The sequence below is a fragment of the Scyliorhinus canicula genome, chromosome 12 (genome assembly GCF_902713615.1).
Source record: "Scyliorhinus canicula chromosome 12, sScyCan1.1, whole genome shotgun sequence".
NCBI classification, from domain to species: domain Eukaryota; kingdom Metazoa; phylum Chordata; class Chondrichthyes; order Carcharhiniformes; family Scyliorhinidae; genus Scyliorhinus; species Scyliorhinus canicula.
Genome location: NC_052157.1, coordinates 58407415 through 58432318, shown reverse-complemented (window position 1 = coordinate 58432318; position 24904 = coordinate 58407415). Strand labels below are relative to the sequence as shown.

Here is a 24904-nt window from a genome sequence, read left to right as displayed (position 1 = left end):
GGTGTCACTCTCGGGTGTAGGATTACAATGTGTAGATCTCGGTCTACATTTGAGAATTTGTGACTTCACCAGGTGAATCCTTCATTTTGCTAGGCTATTAGATCGAGGGTAATGAGAAGAAGAGTTGGTGTAATCGATATTCCAATACTCAATCAAATCCGGAATTGGCTGACCAATATTTTGCAGACTGTTTTATGTGATGGTCTCTCTGGACACACTAAATAAATTGAAGATAGCAATTAAAGTGTGTGTAACAGTTGTGCTTGACTTATTGTTGAATAATGGGATTCTTCGCAAAGTACTTGATGATGACGGTGAAGTCAGTACCTTGAACACAAAGGAACTCAGATCCGGTTTTGGGCAGAGGTTGGGTAGGAACCTCATGTGGAACCAATGGTTCTTTGTGCTGACCTGCCATATAGAACATAGAACATAGAACAGTACAGCATAGAACAGGCCCTTCGGCCCTCGATGTTGTGCCGAGCAATGATCACCCTACTTAAACCCACATAACCCGTATACCCGTAACCCAACAATCCCCCCATTAACCTTATACTACGGGCAATTTAGCATGGCCAATCCACCTAACCCGCACATCTTTGGACTGTGGGAGGAAACCGGAGCACCCGGAGGAAACCCACGCACACACAGGGAGGACGTGCAGACTCCACACAGACAGTGACCCAGCCGGGAATCGAACCTGGGACCCTGGAGCTGTGAAGCATTGATGCTAACCACCATGCTACCGTGAGGCCCCATATGGTACTGACGTGCCTCATACTTCTTGATGATGGGGCACGGTAGCACAGTGGTTAGCACTGTTGCTTCACAGCTACAGAGTGTCCCAGATTCGATTCCCGGCTTGGGTCACTGTCTGTGCGGAGTCTGCACGTTCACCCCGTGTCTGCGTGGGTTTCCTCCAGGTGCTCCGGTTTCCTCCCACAGTCCAAAGATGTGCAGGTTAGGTGGACTGGCCATGCTAAACTTCCCTCAGTGTCCAAAACATTAGGTGGGATTACTGGGTTACGGGGATAAGGTGGAGGTGTGGGCTTAAGTGGGGTGCTCTTTCCAAGGGCTGGTGCAGACTTAATGGGCCAAATGGCCTCCTTCTGCACTGTAAATTCTATGATGACTCAATGTTATTGGGCAAACCAGGCCAATAGGCTGTCTCTCTTGCGATTTTCATGTCTGATCTATGCCCATGTGTGAGTGATCAAGTTGTGCAAAAATATCAGGTCATGAAGATTCCGGAATGATGGTCTGTCTTCCTTCAAAAGGATTCCTGGGAGATTCCTAAATTATCCCAATATGGCCAAAATGGGGTCACATGACTGTGGACACTATTATGACACCCTGGGCTAGTGCACGGTCAATTTGAGCCGCACTTGACACGGAGTCACAACACAATTGAAATTAACAATTAATTCTAAGAAAATACCCACAGACTTTGGCCTTTAGCTGTCCAATCACAAGGTTTATAAATTCAAACACAATTAATTTTTATTAATTACAATAGTTATAATTAAATCGACAGCAAATACAGCTGGTTAATTATTGTCTAATTCCTAACCTCCCTTCTTTGACACTCCCTGTCCTCTACACACACACAAGACAGACAAACACAGAGGGAAGGAGGGGTGTAAAAAGGAATGTTACGAATAGTGAAAGGATAAAAGTCTCTGTTTCAGATGAACATCTTCCAGTGAGTCTTTTAGCTTCGGCTTACGGTTGGATTGTCTTGCTTTCAGTCTATAATGGTTTTCACTGTAGATTTATCAGGATCCCAAAACCTCACTGCAGGCTCAGAAACATCAGCCAAGAAACATTTTGTTTGAGATAGAACAACTCACATATTTTTCACTCGGAGTCTAGAACGTTCTCTCTGTGTCCTCTGATAACCCCCACCTGGCTGAAACAATGTCACCGGGCAGAATACGGCCCTTAGCCAATCCATTGGCTACAAGCCAACCTTTCAATCCAAATGCCTCCCAACTCTCAGGTGCCAGAAAGTCTGAGCTCTTCTGTTCAAAATATAAACCCTCATAGCACAGTGTGCTATTTGAAACTTTTGAGTTGTTCACTTCCTCTGCTTGACTTAAAGCTACATTTCCATTAAATATCCATGGATAATAAATGATAACAACAAAGTAAAAGAAATGGGAAATAAAGGAATTAAGTTTTTGTCGTATTGTATCTTTCGTCTTTTCTTCTTGCAGTTGCTGGAATTTGCATTTTGCAAAATGCTGGTGGACATTTGATCACTGGGCCATTAGTCTGTACAGTGTAGAATATTTCTGACACCCAGTAGAATTGATGGTACTTGCAACCCAGGACTATGGAACATGCACATGGAGTTAGTGAACCACTGTTCACTGAAAGTTTCATATCAGTTTGTTTCGCCATGACCTTCCATGTCTGCAGATACATATTTTGTAGAATTCACAGGGTTTGAATGTTGGTGCATGCACTGTGTCAATCTTGGCAAATAGCAAATACTTTCTGAGGACAGCTGATTCAAATCCTGGCAAACACTTTGGATGGTTTGAAGATATCTAAGTTTTCATGAGACGGACAGTTTGAAACATGTGACATTGTTCAACAATTGCCCAATAATTATCAAGCACAACTGTTGCACAAACTCTAACATTTTAATTTATCTGGTGTGCCGAGAGAAATCATTACATCTTCCATTTATTCTTCAGCCATTTGAGGATAAGCCTGGAAAGTGAAATGTCACTCATCATCTCACTGGGCACATCACGGTCATGTTTTGGTTTGTTAGTGGCTTCATGTCCATGTTTCTGTCCTCAGAGATTTCCTCCACAGTCAGCCAGGCTGTGATTTCAACACTCTCTGATACTGCCATTCTGTTGAGGTCTGACCAAAGTGTCGAGGGTGGTCTCATGCGATGTAAGTGAACTCAGGCTGTTCACCGTGTCGTACCTGTACTGTCTCTTGCTGCCAGAATGTTTGACCACGAGTGAACATCATGTGTTTTTAAGATGATATAAATGCACCAATAAGGGATTGTGTAAATATGTTGTGGGTTGATTTATTTAAATTAAGCACCTGAGAGGGCAGCATGGTGGTCCAGTGGTTAGCACAGGTCCCAGGTTCGATCCCAGCTCTGGGTCACTATCCGTGAGGAGTTTGCACACTCCCCCGTGCTTCTATGGGTTTCACCCCCACAACCCAAAGATGTGTAGGTTAGGGGGATTGGCCACGCTACATTGCCCCTTAATTGGAAAAAATGAATTGGGCACTCAAAATTTATTTTTAAAAACTAAGCACCTGACAACTGATAAGACAGGATGGAAAGCTTGAAGACACCAGCGGCAGAGCTGTGTGTGCTGTGTTCTGCTCACAGGCCAAAGTGATACTGAGTCTGGATCAAATGACACAATTCCTCTCTATTGATGTCATGCTGCTATCCCTGAAAGGGGTATTACAATGAGAACCTCTGTCTGAGACAGTGAGGATCCAGGAAGGTGAGGCTCATCAATGACTCATGATGGTGATAATTTTGGGAGTTCCGAGGGCTCCTCATCCATTCTCCTGCATTGTTAAAGAGGCACTGAATGTATCTCACTTGGTTTGTATTGTAGATTCTGTGTTGGGTGGAAGACTGACATCACTCATCTGGACCATGAGCCAATGTTGAATGAAGTTGTCCACTCCTGTGTCCAGGATCCTCCTCCTTCCATTGTAAAACGTTGGGGAGTTCCTTCTGTGTCCTGTAGATGGTCCACCCTGCAGCCACTGGGCACCAGTAATAGATGGGGTGTAAATCGAGTCTCATGGATTTTCAAACCATTCAGTGTTAAACATTGATATTTCTCTCCCCAGTTGGACTGTCTCAAGAGTGGAATTATGTCACTCCAAGAGAGGTGACAGCGCAGGAAGGTTTGTGTGTACAGATTGCATGTCATTACACACACCCATCACATTTGGCAAACCATCTGCGAGTCGGAATCTGGTACAAAAGCAAGAAACAGTCACCATCATCTATCGTCTTTCACTCCAAGGATCACAATCACGAGACACTGCAGTTCCGCAATCGGACCCGGCTGTCTGGAGACCTGGAAAACGGAGACTGTTCCCTGATTATAAACAACATCAAATTGGAAGATGCAGGACCTTATTTTTTCAGAATAGTATTTGACAGCCAAAATAGCTACAACTATTATCCTGGAACCCAGCTTCACATTTCTGGTAAGTGCTGTGTTATAATTACATAACAATTCACATCCAACACTCAATGGGTAGTAACACATCCCAATGTTTGATTTTCTGGATTTGTGGCCATGTTAACCAGCATCACTGTTTTTAATGATTTTCTATTTCTACTTCCAGATCCATTAGTTTACTGTGTTTGATTGAATCAACATCATAGTTTTAACATAGCTCTATCTAAGGGGAATGGACCTTGTGTGGTGTTTATGTCCAAATCACATCTTGGCCTGACCTCCCCCCACCCCCACCGACTCGTCTGTCACTTTCTCCTCTTTTGAACATCTCACTGCGTCCCACCCTCTCACCTCCCTTTCAAAATCCCCTTCTCTATTGTCCTCCCAGAGACGATAACAACGTTCCCACTGGGATATCTTCACTGTTCCACTCACTCAGTCTCCACCTTAACTCATCGTGCTCTCTCTCCTGTGAGTTCACTCTCCTCCTGATGTCCGCAGAGAAAACATTCTCCTCAAAGAGCTCCGCCTGCTGACAACTCATGGATTCTCTGTCACTAAGATCGAGCTTTTGTAGACTGTCAGATTCAGCATTAGTCTGACAGATAGGGATCTGCAACCTTTTTATGCAAAGAATCTCTCTCTCTCTCTTTAAGCAGTCTTCCAAAAAAATTCTCTTGCCAGAGAATGGCATTAACCCTGTGTTTTATAACTTTATTTAAGTAATTTTTGTACTGTGATGGGTTTTGCTTGACCAAAACCAGAGTGAAGGTAATGATTGTGTGTGGACTGTCAAAACGTCAATGCAGTTACAATGTCAGATTTGTATCCTATTCCTCATTTGGAAGACTAGTGAAAAGGTGGGACATGCAAATTTCATTATCAAACTTAAATTACTTAAAGGATACTGGAAAGTACCTTCATCAGACAGGGCAAAGGAAGTTTCGGCTTTCGTAACGCCAAATGGTATCAAGTTAAAGTTATGCCATTTAGAATAAGACTGTTGCAACAACATTCCAAAGACTAACCAAAAAGGTCATTTCTAGATGAAAGAATTGTGCAGGATACACAGACATCTGATGGTGTTTAGTCAAATGTGGAAGGAGCATTTTGAATATTTAAAGGTTCGATCAACTGCAAGTGGTTGGTTTGGTGACAACCTTGGTTAAAAGTGAATTTGAGAGTGCTCAATTCACATTCTTAGGCCGTACAGTTGGACATGGTCAGATGCCCCCATAGAATGTGAAAATGAAAGCTATTTGGAGTTGCCAATAACGTCAACGAGAAGAGAAGTTCTGAGATCTTTGGGAATGAGTGATTTCTACAGGAAATTCTTGCCACATTTTAGCAGTGTGGTTGCTCCACGCCATTGCAACATTTTGGCATTAATGCTGCTAACACTTCATTGGAGACAATTGTATATATCGGCCATAATCCATTAACATTTTTGGAGAAGTTTAAGGATCGAAATGCAAGAGAGTTTAGATGGAATTTATTGCTCCAACCATTCAACTTAAAAATTGTACATTTTACAGGAAGGGAAAATGTAATTTCAGCTGCTTTATCATGACTTTGAGATGTGAAAAGAATGGAATGTTCAAAGTTAGAAAAGGGAGACTGAAATAGATCATGTTTAAATTTGCATGCCGAAATATAATAATATGTGTACCTAATAGAGCATTAGTGATGCTTAGTAATGTTTAAAGTTAAAAGGCTTTGGAAAATGAAGCCATCTTTTCATATTGCTGGTTCATTTTTTTAATGAGGTGTTGTGATGGATGTAAGAAATTTGACCTATATTATATTATATATATTTATTGCAGTAATGTTTTAAAAGCCTGTGTTAGGATGTGTATGCATCCTGTGCAGTGATTTTCTTTTGAAACTGGTTCAAAAGACAAACAGACTTTGTGGCAGCAAAAGGTGCAATTAAGCTGTCATAAAAGTGAGATCATCATTTGATCCTGAGATGATTTTCTGACTTCATATCCGTGCCATCACAAGACCGCTGATTTGCACCTCCGGAATATCGCCCAACTTCACCCTGTCTCTGCTCATCTGCTGCTGAAACTCTCATCCATGTCTTCCTTACCACCAGGCTTCACTATTCAAATGCACATTCTCCCCTCCATAAACCAGAGTCACCCAATTCACTGCTGTTTATTTCTTAACCTTCTCCATATTTACTGAGTTCAAGATGACCAGTCCCCTTTTAGTCTGTCGGGGGGAATCTTGCCGGTAATAGGTTTATACTGAGGCCCCACAGGTTGGCTGTCCAGGGCCCGGGCCTCTCCTGAACCTGTTTGGCAATGAGAAAATTTAGCTTAGCAGGTCAACGTCTCGAGCATACCCCAATATTCAATATGATCATGGCTAATCTAGTTGTGGTCTCAACTTCGACTTTCCTGACAGTCTCCCCGTAACCCTTGACTCCCTCATTGATCAAAGCTCTAAATCAGCTTAAAATATCTTCAATGACCCAAAACTTTCACTGTTTTCTGGGGAAGAGAGTTACCCAGACTAATGACTCACTGAGGGAAAAAAATTCCTCTTCGTCTTTGTCTTCATTTATTGACCCCTTATTTTGAATCTCAGCCCCCCCCCCCCCCCCCCCCCCCCCCCCCCCCCCCCCGGTTTTGGATTCTCACAATGAGCAACATCCTCTCAGTATCTATCCTGTCAAACCCCCGCAGAATATTACATGGTTCAATAAGATCACCTATCATTCTTCTAAACTTTTTAAAATCATTTATTTAAGTGATGTGGGCTCCATTGGGTCGGCCAGCATTTATTGCCCATCCCCAGTTGCCCGTCTTAAGGTGGTGGTAAGCTACCTTCTTGGACCGCTGCAATCCCTGACATGTAGGCACACGCACAATGCTGTTAGGGAGGATGTTCCAGGATTTTGACCCAGCAACAGTGAAGGAACGGCCAATATATTTCCAAGTCAGGGTGGTGAGTGACTTCGAGGGCAACCTCCAGGTGGTGGGTCCCAGGTATATGTCAGATGGTAGTTGTCATGGGTTTGGAAGGTGCTGCCGAAGGAGCCTGGTGAGTTCCTGCAGTGCATATTGTAGATGGTACACACGGCTGCCACTGTTCGTCGGTGGTGAAGGGAGTGAATGTTTATGGAAGGGGGAGCAATCAAGCGGGCTGTTTAGTACTGGATGGTGTTGAGCTTCTTGAGTGTTGTGGAGCTGCTGTCGTCCAGGTAGTGGAGAGTATCCAATTAGATTCCTGACTTGTGTCTTGTAGATGTTGGATCGGTCTTCGGGATTCAGGAGTTGGATTACTCACTGCAGGATTCCTAGCCTTTAATCTGTTCTGGTAGCCACAGTATTAATATGGCTAGTCCAGTTCAGTTTCTGATCAATGGTAATCCCCAGGATGTTGATTGTGAGGGATTCAGCAACGGTAATGCCGTTGAATGTCAAGGGATGATGGTTAGATCCTCTCATGTTGGAGATGGTAATTGCTTAGCACTTGTCTGGTACGAATGTAAGTTTCCAATTGTTAGCCCAAGCCTAAATATTGTCGAGGTCTTGCTGCATTTGGACATGGATTGCTTCAGTATCTGGGGAATTGCAAATGGTGCTGAACATTGTACAGTCATCTGCAACAAATCCCACTTCTGACCTTATGATGGAAGGAAGGGGCAGCACAGTGGCACAATGGTTAGCATGCTGACTCATGGCGTGAGGACCCAGGTTTGATCCCGGCCCCGGGTCACTGTCTGTGTGGAGTTTGCACATTCTCCCCATGTCTGCGTGGGTTTCACCCCCACAACCCAAAAGATGTGCAGGTTAGGTGAATTGGCCACGCTAAATTGCCCCTTAATTGGGAAAAAAAATTGAGAACTCCAAATTTTATTTTTAAATGATGGAAGGGCAGTCATTGATGAAGCAGCTGAAGATGGTTCAACCTCAGACGCTACCCTGAGGAACTCCTGCAGTGATGACCTGAAGCTGAGATGATTAGCCTTCAACCACCACAACCATCTTCCTTTGTGGCAGGTGTGACTCAAACCAATGAAGAGTTTTTCACCTGATTGCCATCGACTCCAGTATTGTTGGGGCTCCTTGATGCCATACTCAAATGCTGCCTTGATGTCAAGAGCAGTCACTCTCACATTGGTAATTTGGTAATTTGGTGCAGTGAAGTAATCAGGAAAGGTAAGTGGTAAGTCTAATTCTGCTGTTTTTCAGTTAAAAGTGCAGTGTGTGGCTCTGTGTCTGATTGGCTGAAGCTGCCCCCACCCTAATTGCTGAGAGGCAGTTATCTGTCAGTCACCTGAGGCCTGTTTAGGGGCACAAAGATGCACATTGTATTCTTCTCTTTGAAACTTAAGTAGTGTGAGTCACCCTGGTTAGCTGAGGTCTGTATAAAAGACAGACAGAAAGCGCACTCAGTAAGCGTTGCGCAGATCAAGGAGACACAGCCAGAGTGAGACGCAGAGTGGGAATTGCAACTTGATAATTTGGTGTAGAGTGGGAGAAGGTGCTTTTTCCCTACTGTTTTGTTCGCTCTCTTTCTTCTGGCCTGTAATGTGTGCAAGGAGAGAACCAGAGAGCATCTGAGAACCTGGGAAGGTAAGTGATTTGTATTTATTTATTTTTTAAAAATGTATTTATTGAGAGTTTTCAATAAGTTTACAAAACCCTCCAAAAAGGAAAATAATACAAAGAAAGAAGGGCAACATGCCAACAGAACAGGACAACTTAACCCTCTAAACGATAAACAGTTTAGCAAATGAACAGTAAATTCAAAACAGGATAGAGCATGCGCCCCTTACAAAAAGGAAATGAAATGCCCCCCCCCCCCCCCCCCCATGGGTCGCTGCTGCTGCTGAAGTGTTAATTTTCCCCGCGAAGTCAGCAGACGGTATTGTGCCTCCGCTCAACAGCGGCAGCTCTGTACCCTTGGCAAAGTTATTTACACACATATGTAGGCATCCGTTCGTGCATCCTTGCTTCTTCCGAACGGATTTCACTGACGTTGTCGTCTCGTGCGCACTTCCGCTTCTGCAGCTCTCCCGTCTTCCCCATTTTCTCTGTTCCTGTGGATGCCAAGTTTGTTAACGTTTTCCTGCCTCCCCCCTCCCCTTCCCTGGCTCTCCCCTATTGTTCCCTGTCTCTCCCCTCTGCCCCCCCCTCTCCCCGCTTCTGACCTCCGCCCCGCCCCCCCCCCCCTAGCGCTGTGGTTCACCTTTCCTTCCTCTTAGATTTAGCTGTCCCTCCCCCCCTCTCCCGGTCTATCTCTCCCTCTCATACTTTGGCTACTTTCCCGTTTCTTGGCTACCTGGCTGCTCTTCTGCTTGTTTATTGGCCACGGACAGGTCCCGGAACAATTGGGTGAGGACTCTGGATCTTTTCACTGGGCCGTTGAGTCCCCTTACGTTCCAGGTGACTATCCTGTTGGGGGGCTTCTGTCCCCTCGCTCCTGCGGGGTCAACCATATTTACCTGGTGGACGCGCCCCTGCCCTCCGGGGTTCCCCTTTGTTTGGGGGCCGTCCAGGATGGCCGTTGTCGCTGCTCTCTCCATGCGGTCGGGTCCCTGCGCTCCGGGGTTTCCCTTCGCCCAGGGGGCACCCGACATGGCCGCCCGCTGTGCGACTGCCACGCAGGTAGTCCCCTGCGCTCTGGGGCCTCCCTTCGCCCAGCGACCGTACTGGGTGGATGCTTGCGGCGATTCCTTGTTCCGATCCCTCTGTTGTGGCACTTTGTAGCCCTATTGTTGTTCCTTTTCTAACCTTGTTTGTCCCACTGTCCCTGCGTTCCCCACCCCCCGGGTCCTTCCCTTCCTGTGCCCCCTCCTACCCGGTCCCTATCTTTCCCCCCTTTTCTCCCCCCCCTCCCGTATATCCCTCCTTTGTCCCTCTTTCCCCTGCTCCTATCCGCGTTTGTTCTCCCGCCTCTGTTGAGTGGTCCCCCCCCCCGTCCCTGCCTGGCGCCTTCCCCCCTGTTGGGGGCACGCTGCGGCCCTGCTTTGCTGCATGTCCCCAGCGTTAACTTTCTTGCTAGTATGGTGACCCCCCTCTCGGGAATTTCTGTCTCGCTTCTCCTTTGCCCAGCCTCTGCGTTTTTTCTGTCTGCTCTTCCCCCATCCTACTCTGCGCTCTCTTCGCTTGCTCTCCCTTCTCCGCTGCTCTCGTTCTCTCATGCTGGGGCCTGGTCTCCCACCTGTGGTGATCCCTCAGGTAGCAGTTTTCTCTTTGATCAGGGTGCGCTCGCCCTGATAGGGGTGGGGTGCCCCTTACCTGGGGCCCCGTATTTCTACCCTCGCTGTTGTTTTTCCAGCCCAGGTTCCTCAATAAACTGATTTGCTTCGGCGGGGGTTGTGAAGAAGTATTCTCTTTTTTGGTATGTGACCCAGAGTTTCGCTGGGTACAGCATACCAAAACGCACTCTGCTCTTGTGATGAGCTGCTTTCGCTCTATTAAATTCGGCCCGTCTCCTGGCGAGGTCTGCCCTGATGTCCTCGTAAATTCTAATGAAGTGTCCTTCCCATTTGCAACTTCTGTTCTCCCTGGCCAGCGAGATTCAACTGGAGAGGCATAAGTATCCTGGCCACGAGATTTGCTAGTGTCACACAGGAGGGTTTAAACTAGTATGGCAGGGGGGTGGGTACCGGAGCAATAGGTCAGAAGGTGAAAACATTGAGGGAGAACTAGGGAATAGGGCCATTATGGCTCTGAGGAAGAGAAGACAGGGAGATGTTGCCAAAAACAGTGGGACTGGTGGCCTGAAGTGCATATGTTTTAATGCAAGAAGTATAACAGGTAAGGCAGATGGACTTAGAGCTTGGATTAGTACTTGGAACTATGATGTTGTTGCCATTACAGAGACCTGGTTGAGGGAAGGACAGGATCGGCAGCTAATCGTTTCAGGATTTAGATGTTTCAAGCGAGACAGAGTGGGAGGTAAAAGGGGTGGAGGAGTTGCATTACTGGTTAGGGAGAGCATCACAGCTGTACTGTGGGAGGACACCTCAGAGGGATGCGAGGCAATATGGGTAGAGATCAGGAATGGGAATGGTGCAGTCACAATGTTGGGGGTTTACTACAGGCCTCCCAACAGCCAGTGGGAGATAGAGGAGCAGATAGGTAGACAGATTTTGGAAACGAATAAAAACAACAGGGCTGTTGTGACGGGAGATTTCAACTTCCCCAATATTGACTGGGACTCACTTAGTGCTAGGGGCTTAGACGGGGCAAAGTTCGTAAGGAGCATCCAGGTGGGCTTCTTAAACAATATGGAGACAGTCCAACTAGGGAAGGGGCTGTACTGGACCTGGTACTGGGGAATGAGCCCGGCCAGGTGATAGAAGTTTCAGTAAGGGAGCATTTCGGAAACAGTGACCACAATTCAGTAAGTTTTAAAGTGCTGCTGGACAAGGATAAGAGTGGTCCTTGGGTGAATGTGCTAAATTGGGGTAAGGCTAATTATAACAATATTAGGCGGGAACTGAAGAACCTAGACTGGGGGTGGATGTTTGAGGGTAAATCAACATCTGACATATGGGAGGCTTTCAAATGTCAGTTGAAAGGAATTCAGGACCAGCATATTCCTGTGAGGAAGAAGGATAAATACGGCAAATTTCGCGAACCTTGGATAACGCGAGATATTGTAGGCCTCGTCAAAAAGAAAAAGGAGCCAATTGTCAGGGCTAGTGGCTGGGAACAGACGAAGCCTGTGTGGAATATAAGGAACGTAGGACGGAACTTAAGCAAGGAGTCAGGAGGGCTAGAAGGGGTCACGGAAAGTCATTGGAAAATAGGGTTAAGGAAAATCCCAAGGCTTTTTACACATACATAAAAAGCAAGAGGGTAGCCAGGGAAAGGGTTGGCCCACTGAAGGATAGGCAAGGGAATTTACGTGGGGAGCCAGATGAAATGGGCGAGGTACTAAATGAATACATTGCATCAGTATTCACCAAAGAGAAGGAATTGGTGAATGTTGAGTCTGGAGAAGGGTGTATAGATAGCCTGGGTCACATTGAGATCCAGAAAGATGAGGTGTTGGGCGTCTTGAAAAATATTAAGGGAGATAAGTCCCCAGGGCCTGATGGGATCTACCCCAGAATACTGAAGGAGGCTAGAGAGGAAATTGCTGAGGCCTTGACAGAAATGTTTGGATCCTCACTGTCTTCAGGTGATGTCCTGGATGACTGGAGAATAGCCAATGTTGTTCCTTTGTTTAAGAAGGGTAGCAAGGATAATCCAGGGAACTACAGGTCGGTGAGCCTTACGTCAGTGGTAGGGAAATTACTGGAGAAAATTCTTCGAGACAGGATCTACTCTCATTTGGAAGCAAATGGACGTATTAGTGAGAGGCAGCATGGTTTTGTGAAGGGGAGGCTGTGTATCACGAACTTGATAGAGTTTTTCGAAGAGGTCACAAAGATGACTGATGCAGGTAGGGCAGTGGATGTTGTCTATATGGACTTCAGTAAGGCCTTTGACAAGGTCCCTCATGATAGACTAGTACAAAAGGTGAAGTCACAAGGGATCGGGGTGAGCTGGCAAGGTGGATACAGAACTGGCTAGGTCATAGAAGGCAGAGAGTAGCAATGGAAGGGTGCTTTTCTAATTGGAGGGCTGTGACTAGTGGTGTTCTGCAGGGATCAGTGCTGGGACCTTTGCTGTTCGTAGTATATATAAATGATTTGGAGGAAAATTTAACTGGTCTGATTAGTAAGTTTGCAGACGACACAAAGATTGGTGGAATTGCGGATGGCGATGAGGACTGTCAGAGGATACAGCAGGATTTAGATTGTTTGGAGACTTGGGCGGAGAGATGGCAGATGGAGTTTAAGCCAGACAAATGTGAGGTAATGCATTTTGGAAGGTCTAATGTAGGTAGGGAATATACAGTGAATGGTAGAACCCTCAAGAGTATTGAAAGTCAGAGAGATCTAGGTGTACAAGTCCACAGGTCACTGAAAGGGGCAACACAGGTGGAGAAGGTAGTGAAGAAGGCATACGGCATGCTTGCCTTCATTGGCCGGGAAATTGAGTATAAAAATTGGCAAGTCATGTTGCAGTTGTATCGAACCTTAGTTAGGCCACACTTGGAGTATAGTGTTCAATTCTGGTCGCCACACTACCAGAAGGATGTGGAGGCTTTAGAGAGGGTGCAGAAGAGATTTACCAGGATGTTGCCTGGTATGGAGGGTATTAGCTTTGAGGTGCGGTTGAATAAACTCGGTTTGTTCTCACTGGAACGACGGAAGTTGAGGGGTGACCTGATAGATGTCTACAAAATTATGAGGGGCATAGACAGAGTGGATAGTCAGAGGCTTTTCCCCAGGGTAGAGGGGTCAATTACTAGGGGGCATAGGTTTAAGGTGCAAGGGGCAAGGTTTAGAGGAGATGTACGAGGCAAGTTTTTTTACACAGAGGGTAGTGGGTGCCTAAAACTCGCTGCTGGAGGAGGTGGTGGAAGCAGGGACGATAGTGACATTTAAGGGGCATCTTGACAAATACATGAATAGGATGAGAATAGAGGGATACGGACCCAGAAAGTGTAGAAGTATGCTGGGCCATGAGGTTGCAGATTGTGGTTGAGTACAATTCTGCTGCTGCTGATGGCCCACAGCACTTCATGGATGCCCAGTCTTGAATTGCCAGATCTGTTCGAAGTCTATCCGATTTAGCACGGTGGTCGTGTCACACAACACAATGGAGGGTATCCTCAATGCGAAGACGGGACATTGTCTCCACAAGGACTATACAGCGATCACGTCTACTGATGCTGCCATGGACAGATCCACCTGCTCCAGGCCAGTACTCCAATGAGTTCAACCTTTCCCCATAAGATAACCCACCAGCCACAGAAATCAGCATAGTGAACATTCACAGTTTCTGATGGAAGAATATCCCTCCTTAAGCATGCAGACCAGAACTGTACTCAGTACTCTCAATGTTAACTCACCAACACCCTGTGCAGGTGCAGCAAGATTTCCCTGCTTTTATACTCCATCCCCCTTTCAATAAAGGCCTACATTCCATTTACCTTCCCAATCACTTGCTCTAGACGAATACTAACATTTTGTAATTCATGTACAAAGACACTCAGATCCCTTTACACCACATTCTGTAGTCCCTCTTCTTTTAAAATAAAAGAATAAATAATATTCAGCTTTTTTATTTTTCCTGCCAAAGTCAGCGATCACAGTCTTCCTCAGTATTGACTTTCTCCCTAATTCAGATACATTTTGAGTCTCGTGGGCCTACAAGCCACCCAGTGGTAAATATTGATATCTTTTTCTCCAGCTGAACTGTCACAAGAGTGGAAAGCAGGGCCGGCTCAAGGTACCGGCAACTCGGGCAGTCGCCCGGGGCGCCATGTGCTAGGGGGCGCCATCAAGGAGTGTGTGACCGGCGTCAGAGACCCGGCGCCGCGTAAAAGACTCGGGTCCCGCGCATGCGCAGTTGGGCCGGTACCAACCAGCGCATGCGCGGTGGCCGCCCTCCCCCAGGCCGCCCCGCACAAACATGGCGGATGGATCCAGGCACGCCGGTGGAAGAAAGGAGGCCTGCCGACAGAAAGACCGGCCCGCCGATCGGTGGGTCCCGATCATGTACCAGGTCACTCCGGCGCCCCCCCCCTTCCCTCGGTGAACGGAGCCCCCCCCCCCAACCGAAGGGCGCCGAAGTTCAGCTTGCCCGGGGTGCCAGCAACCCTAGGGCCGTTTCTGGTGGAAAGGCCAAACTCTACGAGAGGTAACAGCGCAGGAAGGTTCGTGTGTGAAGATTCCAAGTCATTGCAGTTATCCATTGTGTCTGAAAAACCAACCGCGAAGAATAGTCTGGTTTAATATTGAGGAAGTGAATCCCTGGGCGCCCCTAGCCTTCCACTCCAAGGATCACAAACACGAATTGCCACGGTTCCGCCATCGGACCCGGCTGTCTGGAGACCTGAAAGACGGAGACTGTTCCCTGATAATAAACAACATCAGGCGGGAAGATACGGGACCTTATTTTTTCAGGATAGAATTTGACAGTGGTCTCGGCCATAACTATTATCCTGCAACACGGCTTCATGTTTCTGGTAAGTGCTGTATTATAATTACTCAACAATTCACATCCAACACTCAATGGGAAATAACACAAACTGTGACATTTACACATTAATACAAAACACAGCTTATTATAACACAGTGTCTGATTATCAATAACCTGATGATATTTCCACTTCAGTCCTAAAGCAACCTTTAATACTCTCTTTAATATCAATAATTAAATGTATTGAGAGTCCATATCAATGTTATCGGATTATGCACTCTTATCGATCTCTCTAATCCTGTTTAAAAGTCTTACATATCGACAAAAGAATCAAATTTCTGCAGCACCTTTCTCAGGACATCCCAAATCGATTCACAGACAGTGAAATAATTCCTGAATGTTCATTCGGAACACTCTGGTAAATAAATACCTTCTGATTTCCGACTGGATTGATTTGTGACTAGTTGATGCACAGCAAGATCCCACAAACAGCAATGTGATCAATAACCTGATCACCTGATTCCAGTGAAAGCAAAACACTGCAGATGTCGGAGATCTGAAAACCCCCCAGAAAATTCTGGAAAACCTCAGCAGGTCTGTCAGCGTCTGTGTGGAGAGAAACAGAGTTGATAATTCCGGTTCAAGAGAACTCTTATTCTGTTTAAGCTGCTGTTTTGGAGATGGTTTCAAATTGTTCCTGTCCTGCTGGGGTCAGGTTTCAATTTAACTTTGGAAGATTTTGGACAAAGTGATGAACCTGTTCTCCCCGAGCTGTGAGCTGTTTATCCGCCCTCACCCAGTGTGGTCAAATCAAAGGTCACTGAGTGAAAGTGCATTCAGCTGAGTGACAGAGCTTCATCAAGTCTAAAAATAGGAAATTCTTCAATGATCATTGTAATCTTTCTATTCCGATATCATCCTTGTAAAAAGGCTTTCTCTTGTGGGACTGTCATTTCTATTTGAACTAATGGTCACATTATATTTATCTAAAAGGATCCATTCTCTCTGTGTTAGACTTCACAGATAATCCCAGGATAGTCCCTGCTGAAATTATTGCAGGAAAGCGTGTGGACATAAACTGCATCTTCAACACAACGTGCAACGGAACAGCACCTGTCTTAACCTGGGACACTCCCACTGACGTACCTGGATCAGTCTCAAACACAGTAACTCAGCATGGCGTCACTCTGACCTATACTTCTGTTCTCAGCCTGACCCCATCACTCAGACACCACGGACAAACTCTCACCTGTAGACTGAGAGATCCATCTGTTTCACCGGAGCGGACCCTCATACTCACTGTGCAATGTAAGTATGGGTATCTTTCATTCTATATCAGGTGTAATAGTTTCCATTTTTCACAGCAAGAATCCTGCAAACAGCACAGTGGTTTGAACTGGGACAACTGCCTTCAGTTATCAATCGTGTCAAGTGTGAGCCCTCCATTAAATCATGTCTTAGGATGAATTATATCCACCTGAGACGGCACAGTATTCAAGGTTTCATATTTCATTTGAAAGAATGCACATCCGTCAGTCCAACACTCCCTCAGCACTGACCCTCTGACAGTGCAGCACTCGCTCAGTACTGACCATCTGACAGTGAAGAACTCCCTCCGTACTGACCCTTCAAATTTGCAGCACACTCTCTGGACTGACCCTCTGACAGTGCAGCACTCCCTCAGTACTGACCCTCTGACAGTGCAGCACTCCCTCAGTACTGACTCTCTGACAGTGCGGCACTCCTTCAGTACTGACCCTCTGACAGTGCAGCACTCCCTCAGTACTGACCCTCTGACAGTGAAGAACTCCCTCAATACTGACCCTTCGAATTTGCAGCACACACTCTGTACTGACTCTCTGACAGTGCAGCACTCCCTCAGTACGGACCCTCTGACAGTGCAGCACTCCCTCAGTACTGACCATCTGACAGTGAAGAACTCCCTCCGTACTGACCCTTCGAATTTGCAGCACACTCTCTGGACTGACCCTCTGACAGTGCAGCACTCCCTCAGTACTGACCCTCTGACAGTGCAGCACTCCCTCAGTACTGACTCTCTGACAGTGCGGCACTTCCTCAGTACTGACTCTGACTGTGCAGCAGTCCCTCAGTACTGACCCTCTGACAGTGAAGAACTCCCTCAATACTGACCCTTCGAATTTGCAGCACACACTCTGTACTGACCCTCTGACAGTGCAGCACTCCCTCAGTACTGACCCTCTGACAGTGCAGCACACCCTCAGTACTGACCCTCTGTCAGTGCAGCACTCCCTCAGTACTGACCCTCCAATAGTGGAGCACTCACTCAGCACTGACCCTCTGACAGGGCAGCGCTCCTTCAGTACTGACCCTCTGACAGTGCAGGACTCCCTCAGTACTGTCCCTCTGACAGTGCAGCGCTCCTTCAGTTCTGACCCTCTGACAGTGCATCACTCCCTCAGTACTGACCCTCTGACAGTGCAGCGCTCTTTCAGTACTGACCCTCTGACAGTGCAGCACTCCCTCAGTACTGACCCTCTGTCAGTGCAGTACTCCCTGAGTTCTGATCCTCCGACAGTGCAGCAATCTATCAGTACTAACGCTCCAACATTGCAGCGCTCCTTCAGTACTGACCCTGTGATAGTTCAGCAGTTGCTCAGTACTGACCCTTCAACAGTGCAGCATCCCCTCAGTACAGGACCTTTGACATTGCAGCCCTCCCTCAGTACTGACTCTCTGACAATGCAGCACTTCCTCAGTACTGACTCTGACTGTGCAGCAGTCCCTCAGTACTGACCCTCTGACAGTGCAGCACTCCCTCAGTACAGATCCTTTGACATTGCAGCACTCCCTTAGTACTGACCCTCTGACAGTGCAGCACTCCCTCAGTACTGACCATCTGACAGTGAAGAACTCCCTCCGTACTGACCCTTCGAATTTGCAGCACACTCTCTGGACTGACCCTCTGACAGTGCAGCACTCCCTCAGTACTGACCCTCTGACAGTGCAGCACTCCCTCAGTACTGACTCTCTGACAGTGCGGCACTCCTTCAGTACTGACCCTCTGACAGTGCAGCACTCCCTCAGTACTGACCCTCTGACAGTGAAGAACTCCCTCAATACTGACCCTTCGAATTTGCAGCACACTCTCTGTACTGACCCTCTGACAGTGCAGCACTCCCTCAGTACTGACCCTCTGTCAGTGCAGCACTCCCTCAGTACTGACTCTCTGACAGTGCAGCACTCCCTTAGTACTGACCCTCCAATAGTGGAGCACTCCCTCAGTACTGACCCTCTGACAGGGCAGCGCTCCTTCCGTACTGACCCTCTGACAGTGCAGGACTCCCTCAGTACTGTCCCTCTGACAGTGCAGCGCTCCTTCAGTTCTGACCCTCTGACAGTGCTTCTTCCCTCAGTACTGACCCTCTGACAGTGCAGCGCTCCTTCAGTACTGACCCTCTGACAGTGCAGCACTCCCTCAGTACTGACCCTCTGTCAGTGCAGTACTCCCTGAGTTCTGATCCTCCGACAGTGCAGCAATCCCTCAGTACTAACGCTCCAACATCGCAGCGCTCCTTCAGTACTGACCCTGTGATAGTTCAGCAGTTGCTCAGTACTGACCCTTCAACAGTGCAGCCTCCCCTCAGTACAGGTCCTTTGACATTGCAGCCCTCCCTCAGTACTGACTCTCTGACATTGCAGCCCTCCCTCAGTACTGACTCTCTGACAATGCAGCACTTCCTCAGTACTGACTTTGACTGTGCAGCAGTCCCTCAGTACTGACCCTCTGACAGTGCAACACTCCCTCAGTACAGATCCTTTGACATTGCAGCACTTCCTCAGTACTGACTCTCTGACAGTGCAGCCCTCCTTCAGTACTAACTCTCTGACAATGCAGCGCTCCCTCAGTACTGACTCTTCTCTGACAATGCAGCACCACCTCAGTACTGACCCTCTGACACTGCAGCACTTCCCCAGTACTGACTCTCTGACAGTGCAGCACTCCCTTAGAACTGACCCTCTGACACTGCAGCATTCCCTCAGTACTGACCCTCTGACAGTGCGGCGCTCCCTCAGTACTGACCCTCTGACACTGCAGCACTCCTTGAGTACTGATCCTCTGACAGTGCAGCGCTCGCTCAGTACTGACCCTCTGATAGGATAGCACTCCTTGAGTACTGATCCTCTGACAGTGCTGCGCTCGCTCAGTACTGACCCTCTGATAGGATAGCACTCCTGCAATACTGACCTTCCAGCAGTGTTGCACTCTCTCAGTACTGAACCGTAGTGTCTGTCTGGAGTATGTGCTTTGTGGTGAAGGAACCTATCTTGATTTCACACCTTTTGCTTCCTCATGGTCTCTCAAATGTCTTCACAGTCAATGTAAGTTGAATGATTTTTATTCAATTTTAGATGCACCACAGAATCTATCAATGAATTCTTTTGATATGATTTACACTTCATCCATCAATATAATTGAGGGTGACTCTGCAGTGATAATCTGCTCTGTCGCGAGCTTCCCAGCTTCTAACCTGACGTGGGGACATCTCAATGTCACAATGAACAGAACAAGTTCCAACAATGAGCTGTGGTTGGTGATTCCTCACGTTACATCCAGGGACACTGGAGACTATGAGTGTGCAGCAGAGAATGAACATGGAGCAGTGGAGGGGTCCATAACCATCATTGTGGAACGTGAGTGTACACAGACTTCAACATCTCCCAAACACAGACACACATACACACACAAATGTGCGTACACACACGTGCATATACATGCACACACACGTGTGTATATGCACACACATATGCGTATACACACATGCACCCACACACACACCTCTTTACATCAACCTTTTGGTCATCCATCCCGAATATCTCCTCTGTGACTCGGTGTATTAACAGGTTTCAGTCCAGAGTAAATTGGGAGTTTGATTAATATTCATATATTACACTGATCAAAATTTTGTGTAAATGTCACATTTAAAAGGAAGACCTGCATTTATATAATGACGAGGTTGTCCAGAAACACTTTACAGCCAATTAAATACATTTGACAGGTAATCATGTTGTGATGGGGAAAATTGGCTACCAATTTGCACACAGCAAGATCCCAAACAACAATGTGATAGTGATCTGACAATCAATTATTTTAATGTGTTGGGTCGATCTGTAAATAGAGATTATAAATATAAAATAGGTCACTGATGAATCTTTAAACAAAGGAATCCTGCCCATTTTAACAGGTGCATATGTGACTCCAGTCTCAAACACCAACAGGGCTGACTCTTAACTGCCCTCTGACTGGGTCTCCCAGTTTGTTTCAAGCCAGTGGTTCAGGAGAAAGTCTCCCCACCACCTTCTCAAGGGGAAACTAAGGATGAACAATAAACGTTGGCATTGCCCAAGAAGGAATATTTAAAAATGGAGTTAGTGCGTCGCTGCTGAGACACATCGGAGCATCATTCTGAAACTGTAACACAGTAACTAATGGCTGTTTTTACAGGTAGAGACTCTAAAAACTGGACAGTAGGATTGATCACGGCTGGGATCATCTTGAGTTGTTTCCTGGCTGGAATGTTAATCTTCGTGTATGTGAGAAAGTAAGTGTGAAGCTTTAAGCTGATCTTTTTCTCAATATTTCTCAATATTTATTTCAATCTTGCATAAATCAGTAATCAGTTTCCTTGGATTATGTGCCACCCCTTATGCCTGCAAGAGATCGCTTTTTCCCTCATGATCGGGAGTATGTCTTTCATTGCCCTGTATCCAGATGAATTCTAATAACTGAATTCTAATTCTAATCATTCTTGTGATCGAGAATGTGCTGCCTGAAAGGACGGTGGAAAGATAGAATAGGAACTTTTAAATGGGGAATTGAATAAGTAGCTGAATGGAAAATAAATTGTAGAGCCATGGAGTGTCACAACACCCTGGGCTAGTGTGCAGTTAGTTCCACTCCCACTTGACCCAGAGTCACAACACAGTGGGAAATTAGATTCCATTTAAAATAGCCAAAGTCCTTGGTTGAGACCAATTAACTACAATAACAAATGTCTTGTTATTATAGTGATATAATACCTTGGATTTATGTGTTGCGCAAGACATGAGACATACATCATTTGGAGGGGATTGGGTTCACATGCTATGGGTTCATTTATTACGATATGGAGATGCTGGCGTTGGACTGGGGTGAGCACAGTAAGAAGTCTTACAACACCCGGTTAAAGTCCTAAAGGTTTGTTTCAAACACTAGCTTTCGGAGCACTGCTCCTTCCTCAGGTGAATGAAGAGATATGTTCCAGAAACATATATACAGACAAAGTCAAAGATGCCAGACAATGCTTGGAATGCGAGCATTTGCAGGTAATCAAATCTTTACAGATCCAGAGATAGGGGTAATCCCAGGTTAAAGAGGTGTGAATTGTCTCAAACCAGGACAGTTGGTAGAATTTTGCAAGTCCAGGCCAGATGGTGGGGGGTGAATGTAATGCGACATGAATCCAAGATCCCGGTTGAGGCCGCAGTCATGCGTGCGGAACTTGGCTATAAGTTTCTGCTCGGCAATTCTGCGTTGTCGCCTGTCCTGAAGGCCGCCTTGGAGAACGCTTACCCGGAAATCAGAGGCTGAATGCCCTTGACTGCTGAAGTGTTCCCCGACTGGAAGGGAACATTCCTGCCTGGTGATTGTCGCGCGATGCCCGTTCATTCGTTGTTGCAGCGTCTGAATGGTCTTGCCAATGTACCACGCTTCGGGACATCCTTTCCTGCAGAGTATGAGGTAGACAACGTTGGCCGTGTTGCACGAGTGTGTACCGCGTACCTGGTGGGTGGTGTTCTCACGTGTAATGGTGGTATCCATGTCGATAATCTGGCACGTCTTGCAGAGATTGCCCTGGCAGGGATGTGTCGTGTCGTGGTCGCTGTTCTGAAGGCTGGGTAGTTTGCTGCAAACAATGGTTTGTTTGAGGTTGCGTGGTTGTTTGAAGGCAAGTAGTGGGGGTGTGGGGATAACCTTGGCAAGATGTTCATCTTCATCGATGATGTGTTGAAGGCTACGAAGAAGATATCGTAGTTTCTCTGCACCAGGAAAGTACTGGACGACGAAGGGTACTCTGTCAGTTGTGTCCCGTGTTTGTCTTCTGAGGAGGTCGGTGCGGTTTTAAAAGTTGTTCTTTAGTTTCTGAAACAGTAGAATGTGTAACAGTCGGTCAATTTGTACACACTTATCTCCCAAACATGAGTTGTGCCAGCAATGGAACAGTTGTACATGAAGGCATTAGTCTCGCACATAACATTACGATGTCTAGAACTTGCTTGCTCTACATTTGTGAATTAGATATTTCACCACACAACTCATTCATTCAGCTAAGGCATTAGATCTAGGGGAAGGAGAAGAAGTAGTCTGATTGATATTCCACTGACCACATAAATCCTGAAATGCATTCCCAATAACTTATGGACTGTTATCTGTAATGATCTCTCGAGTCAAATGAAATAAACGGAAATTAGCACTGAGACTGTGCAGAACAGATGTTGCTGATATATTAGAATAGATTGGTGTTTGATCGCCAGTGCGCACAGGATGGGTTCTTGGTAAAGGAAGAAACAAATGAAAATGAGGTCAGTGCCATAGACATGAAAGATGCCAGATGGGGTTTTGTATCAAAATGGGTAGGAACTGCATGTGGAATCAGTGGTTCTTTGTCCTGACCTGGCATATGTTCTTGACATGTCTCCTATATCAAGGTTCATACCCAATGAAGAGACTGCCTTTCCTGTGAGTCTTCATGTCTAATCTATGCCCATGTGTGAGTGATGATGTTGAAGAATATCAGGTCACCAATATCCCAGTATGGTGACCTGGCTGCCTTTAATAATGACTCTCTGGCAGATGCCTAGCGAGGTATTGGTGGTCTTCGTGCGACAGGAACAACACATCATTTCTCAGCAACCACTTTCGCAAAAATGTATTTTGAGCAAAATTGGGAATGTATGGAAACAAGAAATTAACAAGACCTCAACAATTTTGAAGATTGTCCTTATCTTGAGGACTTGGCCAGACTTCAATATCCTCTCTTTCACTCCGATTGGGACATATGCCAGCACTCGAAGAAATAAAGCTGAAGAAATTGATCTCCTGCATGTTGATGTCACATCTCAGATGGTTGAACACCAAAGCTGTAAACTGTGTTGATTCGCGACTATCACTTGACACATACATTCATCCTTGAGTAGCTCTTCGATGTTATATGCTTTGGGCTTGTCCAGCAGATCTTTCTGGACAACTTACATGGGAGTGGATGCGATCACCAACTCACCAATTCTGTCTGCTAGCTCTGCATTTGCAAAATCACAGTACATACCCTTTGCTCTATATCTGCTGACAAAGTGGTCAATGGATTCTATAGGTTGTTGTTGAAATTACTAGAAATCTAACTGATCAATACAGAATTTTAACCTGAATCTCAACTGGTCTTCCAAAGATGTCCATTTATTTTAGGGATCCTTCAGCTCCTGATGTTTCCACCCTGTGTAGACCTTCATTCCCAATTGCGAGTCGAATTTTTATTGATTGCTTGTCTGGTTCAGATATAAGAGAATTTAGAAATCAGAGCTCTGTATGCTGTTTAATCGTTTTGAGTCAGCTGCAATCCAATTTAAACTGTGGAATTCAGATGACAGTTTGACAATGTCTCTTTGACCTTCCTTCTCCTCCAGTACCTGGGACGAGAGTCGCTGCAGCTGCTTTCACTCGCAAGGGCACACCGACAAACCCGATAACCTTCCCTACGCCACAATCAACTTCTCAAAGGGGCCCAATGGTGACAGGACTGTCCACAGGAGCGAGGTCATGGAATACGCAGAGATCAGATTCCAGAGAAACTGAAACGGGGAGAGGGGATGTGGGGTGTGTGAAGACAATACGGTCAAATCGTAATAAAAAAAGGATATTGCACAACTTTTGTATCAGTTCTGAAGATGCTTTCTGAATGCTGCATTCATGCTTTCAAAGTTTGTGAAAAGCTTTGTTATTTCTGGATAATATATCTATTAATACAAGCAATTAAAATGCTCAGACAATTTTAAACATTTTAAAAAATGTAATATATTCCAGTGAGCAATTCCTAACTTCAAAGCATCATTTCCTGGTGTCATATATGTCCTTCACAAACTTTAAAATCCTGTGTGCTCATTTGTAATGGGAAATTCCGATGTGCCATATATATTTGCGCCACAAGTACATTTCTGCTGTGTTTGCAATGTTGGCAATACCTAGTGTCAGCTGAGAGAAGCACTTTGTTCATGTTAACGATTTTGTTTAGCGACAGTGAGCCAGTGCAGGTTTACCGACCACGTTTACAATGTTGCTCAGACATTGCTGTGTGCAACTGACTGGCCACATTTCCAGCATTACAACATTGACAAAGCCAGAAAAAAAAGTCCTTTGTTGGCTGTGAATCACTTTGGGGTGTCCTGGAGCGGTGAAAGACTCCAGCGAAAAGTAAGATTGTCCTTCTGAAATGTGGCAGAGCTGTGGTCAGGGGAACTCTCTCCGTCGCCCTCAGGGAGAAACGGTTTGAATTTCCATGTCCGGAAGAAGAGTCATATTGGACTTCTGAATTACTCCAATGCTTCTCACCCCCCCCCCCAATCCCAGATAAATACGCAGTCCCAGATTTTCATCACTCTGTGATTCAATTCAGTCCTGAACTACCCCTATTCCCATTG

At 46.1% G+C, this 24904-nt stretch overlaps 1 protein-coding gene across 1 annotated transcript in view; it reads left to right on the top strand.

The window, feature by feature from the left end:
• The window catches only part of LOC119974743 (sialic acid-binding Ig-like lectin 13), a 39800-nt gene extending 15666 nt beyond the window's left edge, over positions 1-24134 (top strand). Inside the window, exons 3-7 of the mRNA XM_038813930.1 lie at positions 3847-4212; positions 16208-16501; positions 19586-19867; positions 20679-20775; positions 23894-24134. Of these exons, the coding sequence (XP_038669858.1) occupies positions 3847-4212; positions 16208-16501; positions 19586-19867; positions 20679-20775; positions 23894-24062 (1208 nt within the window). The 3' untranslated portion in view covers positions 24063-24134. The remainder of the gene's footprint in view (positions 1-3846; positions 4213-16207; positions 16502-19585; positions 19868-20678; positions 20776-23893) is intronic.
• The last annotated feature ends 770 nt before the right edge of the window (positions 24135-24904 follow it).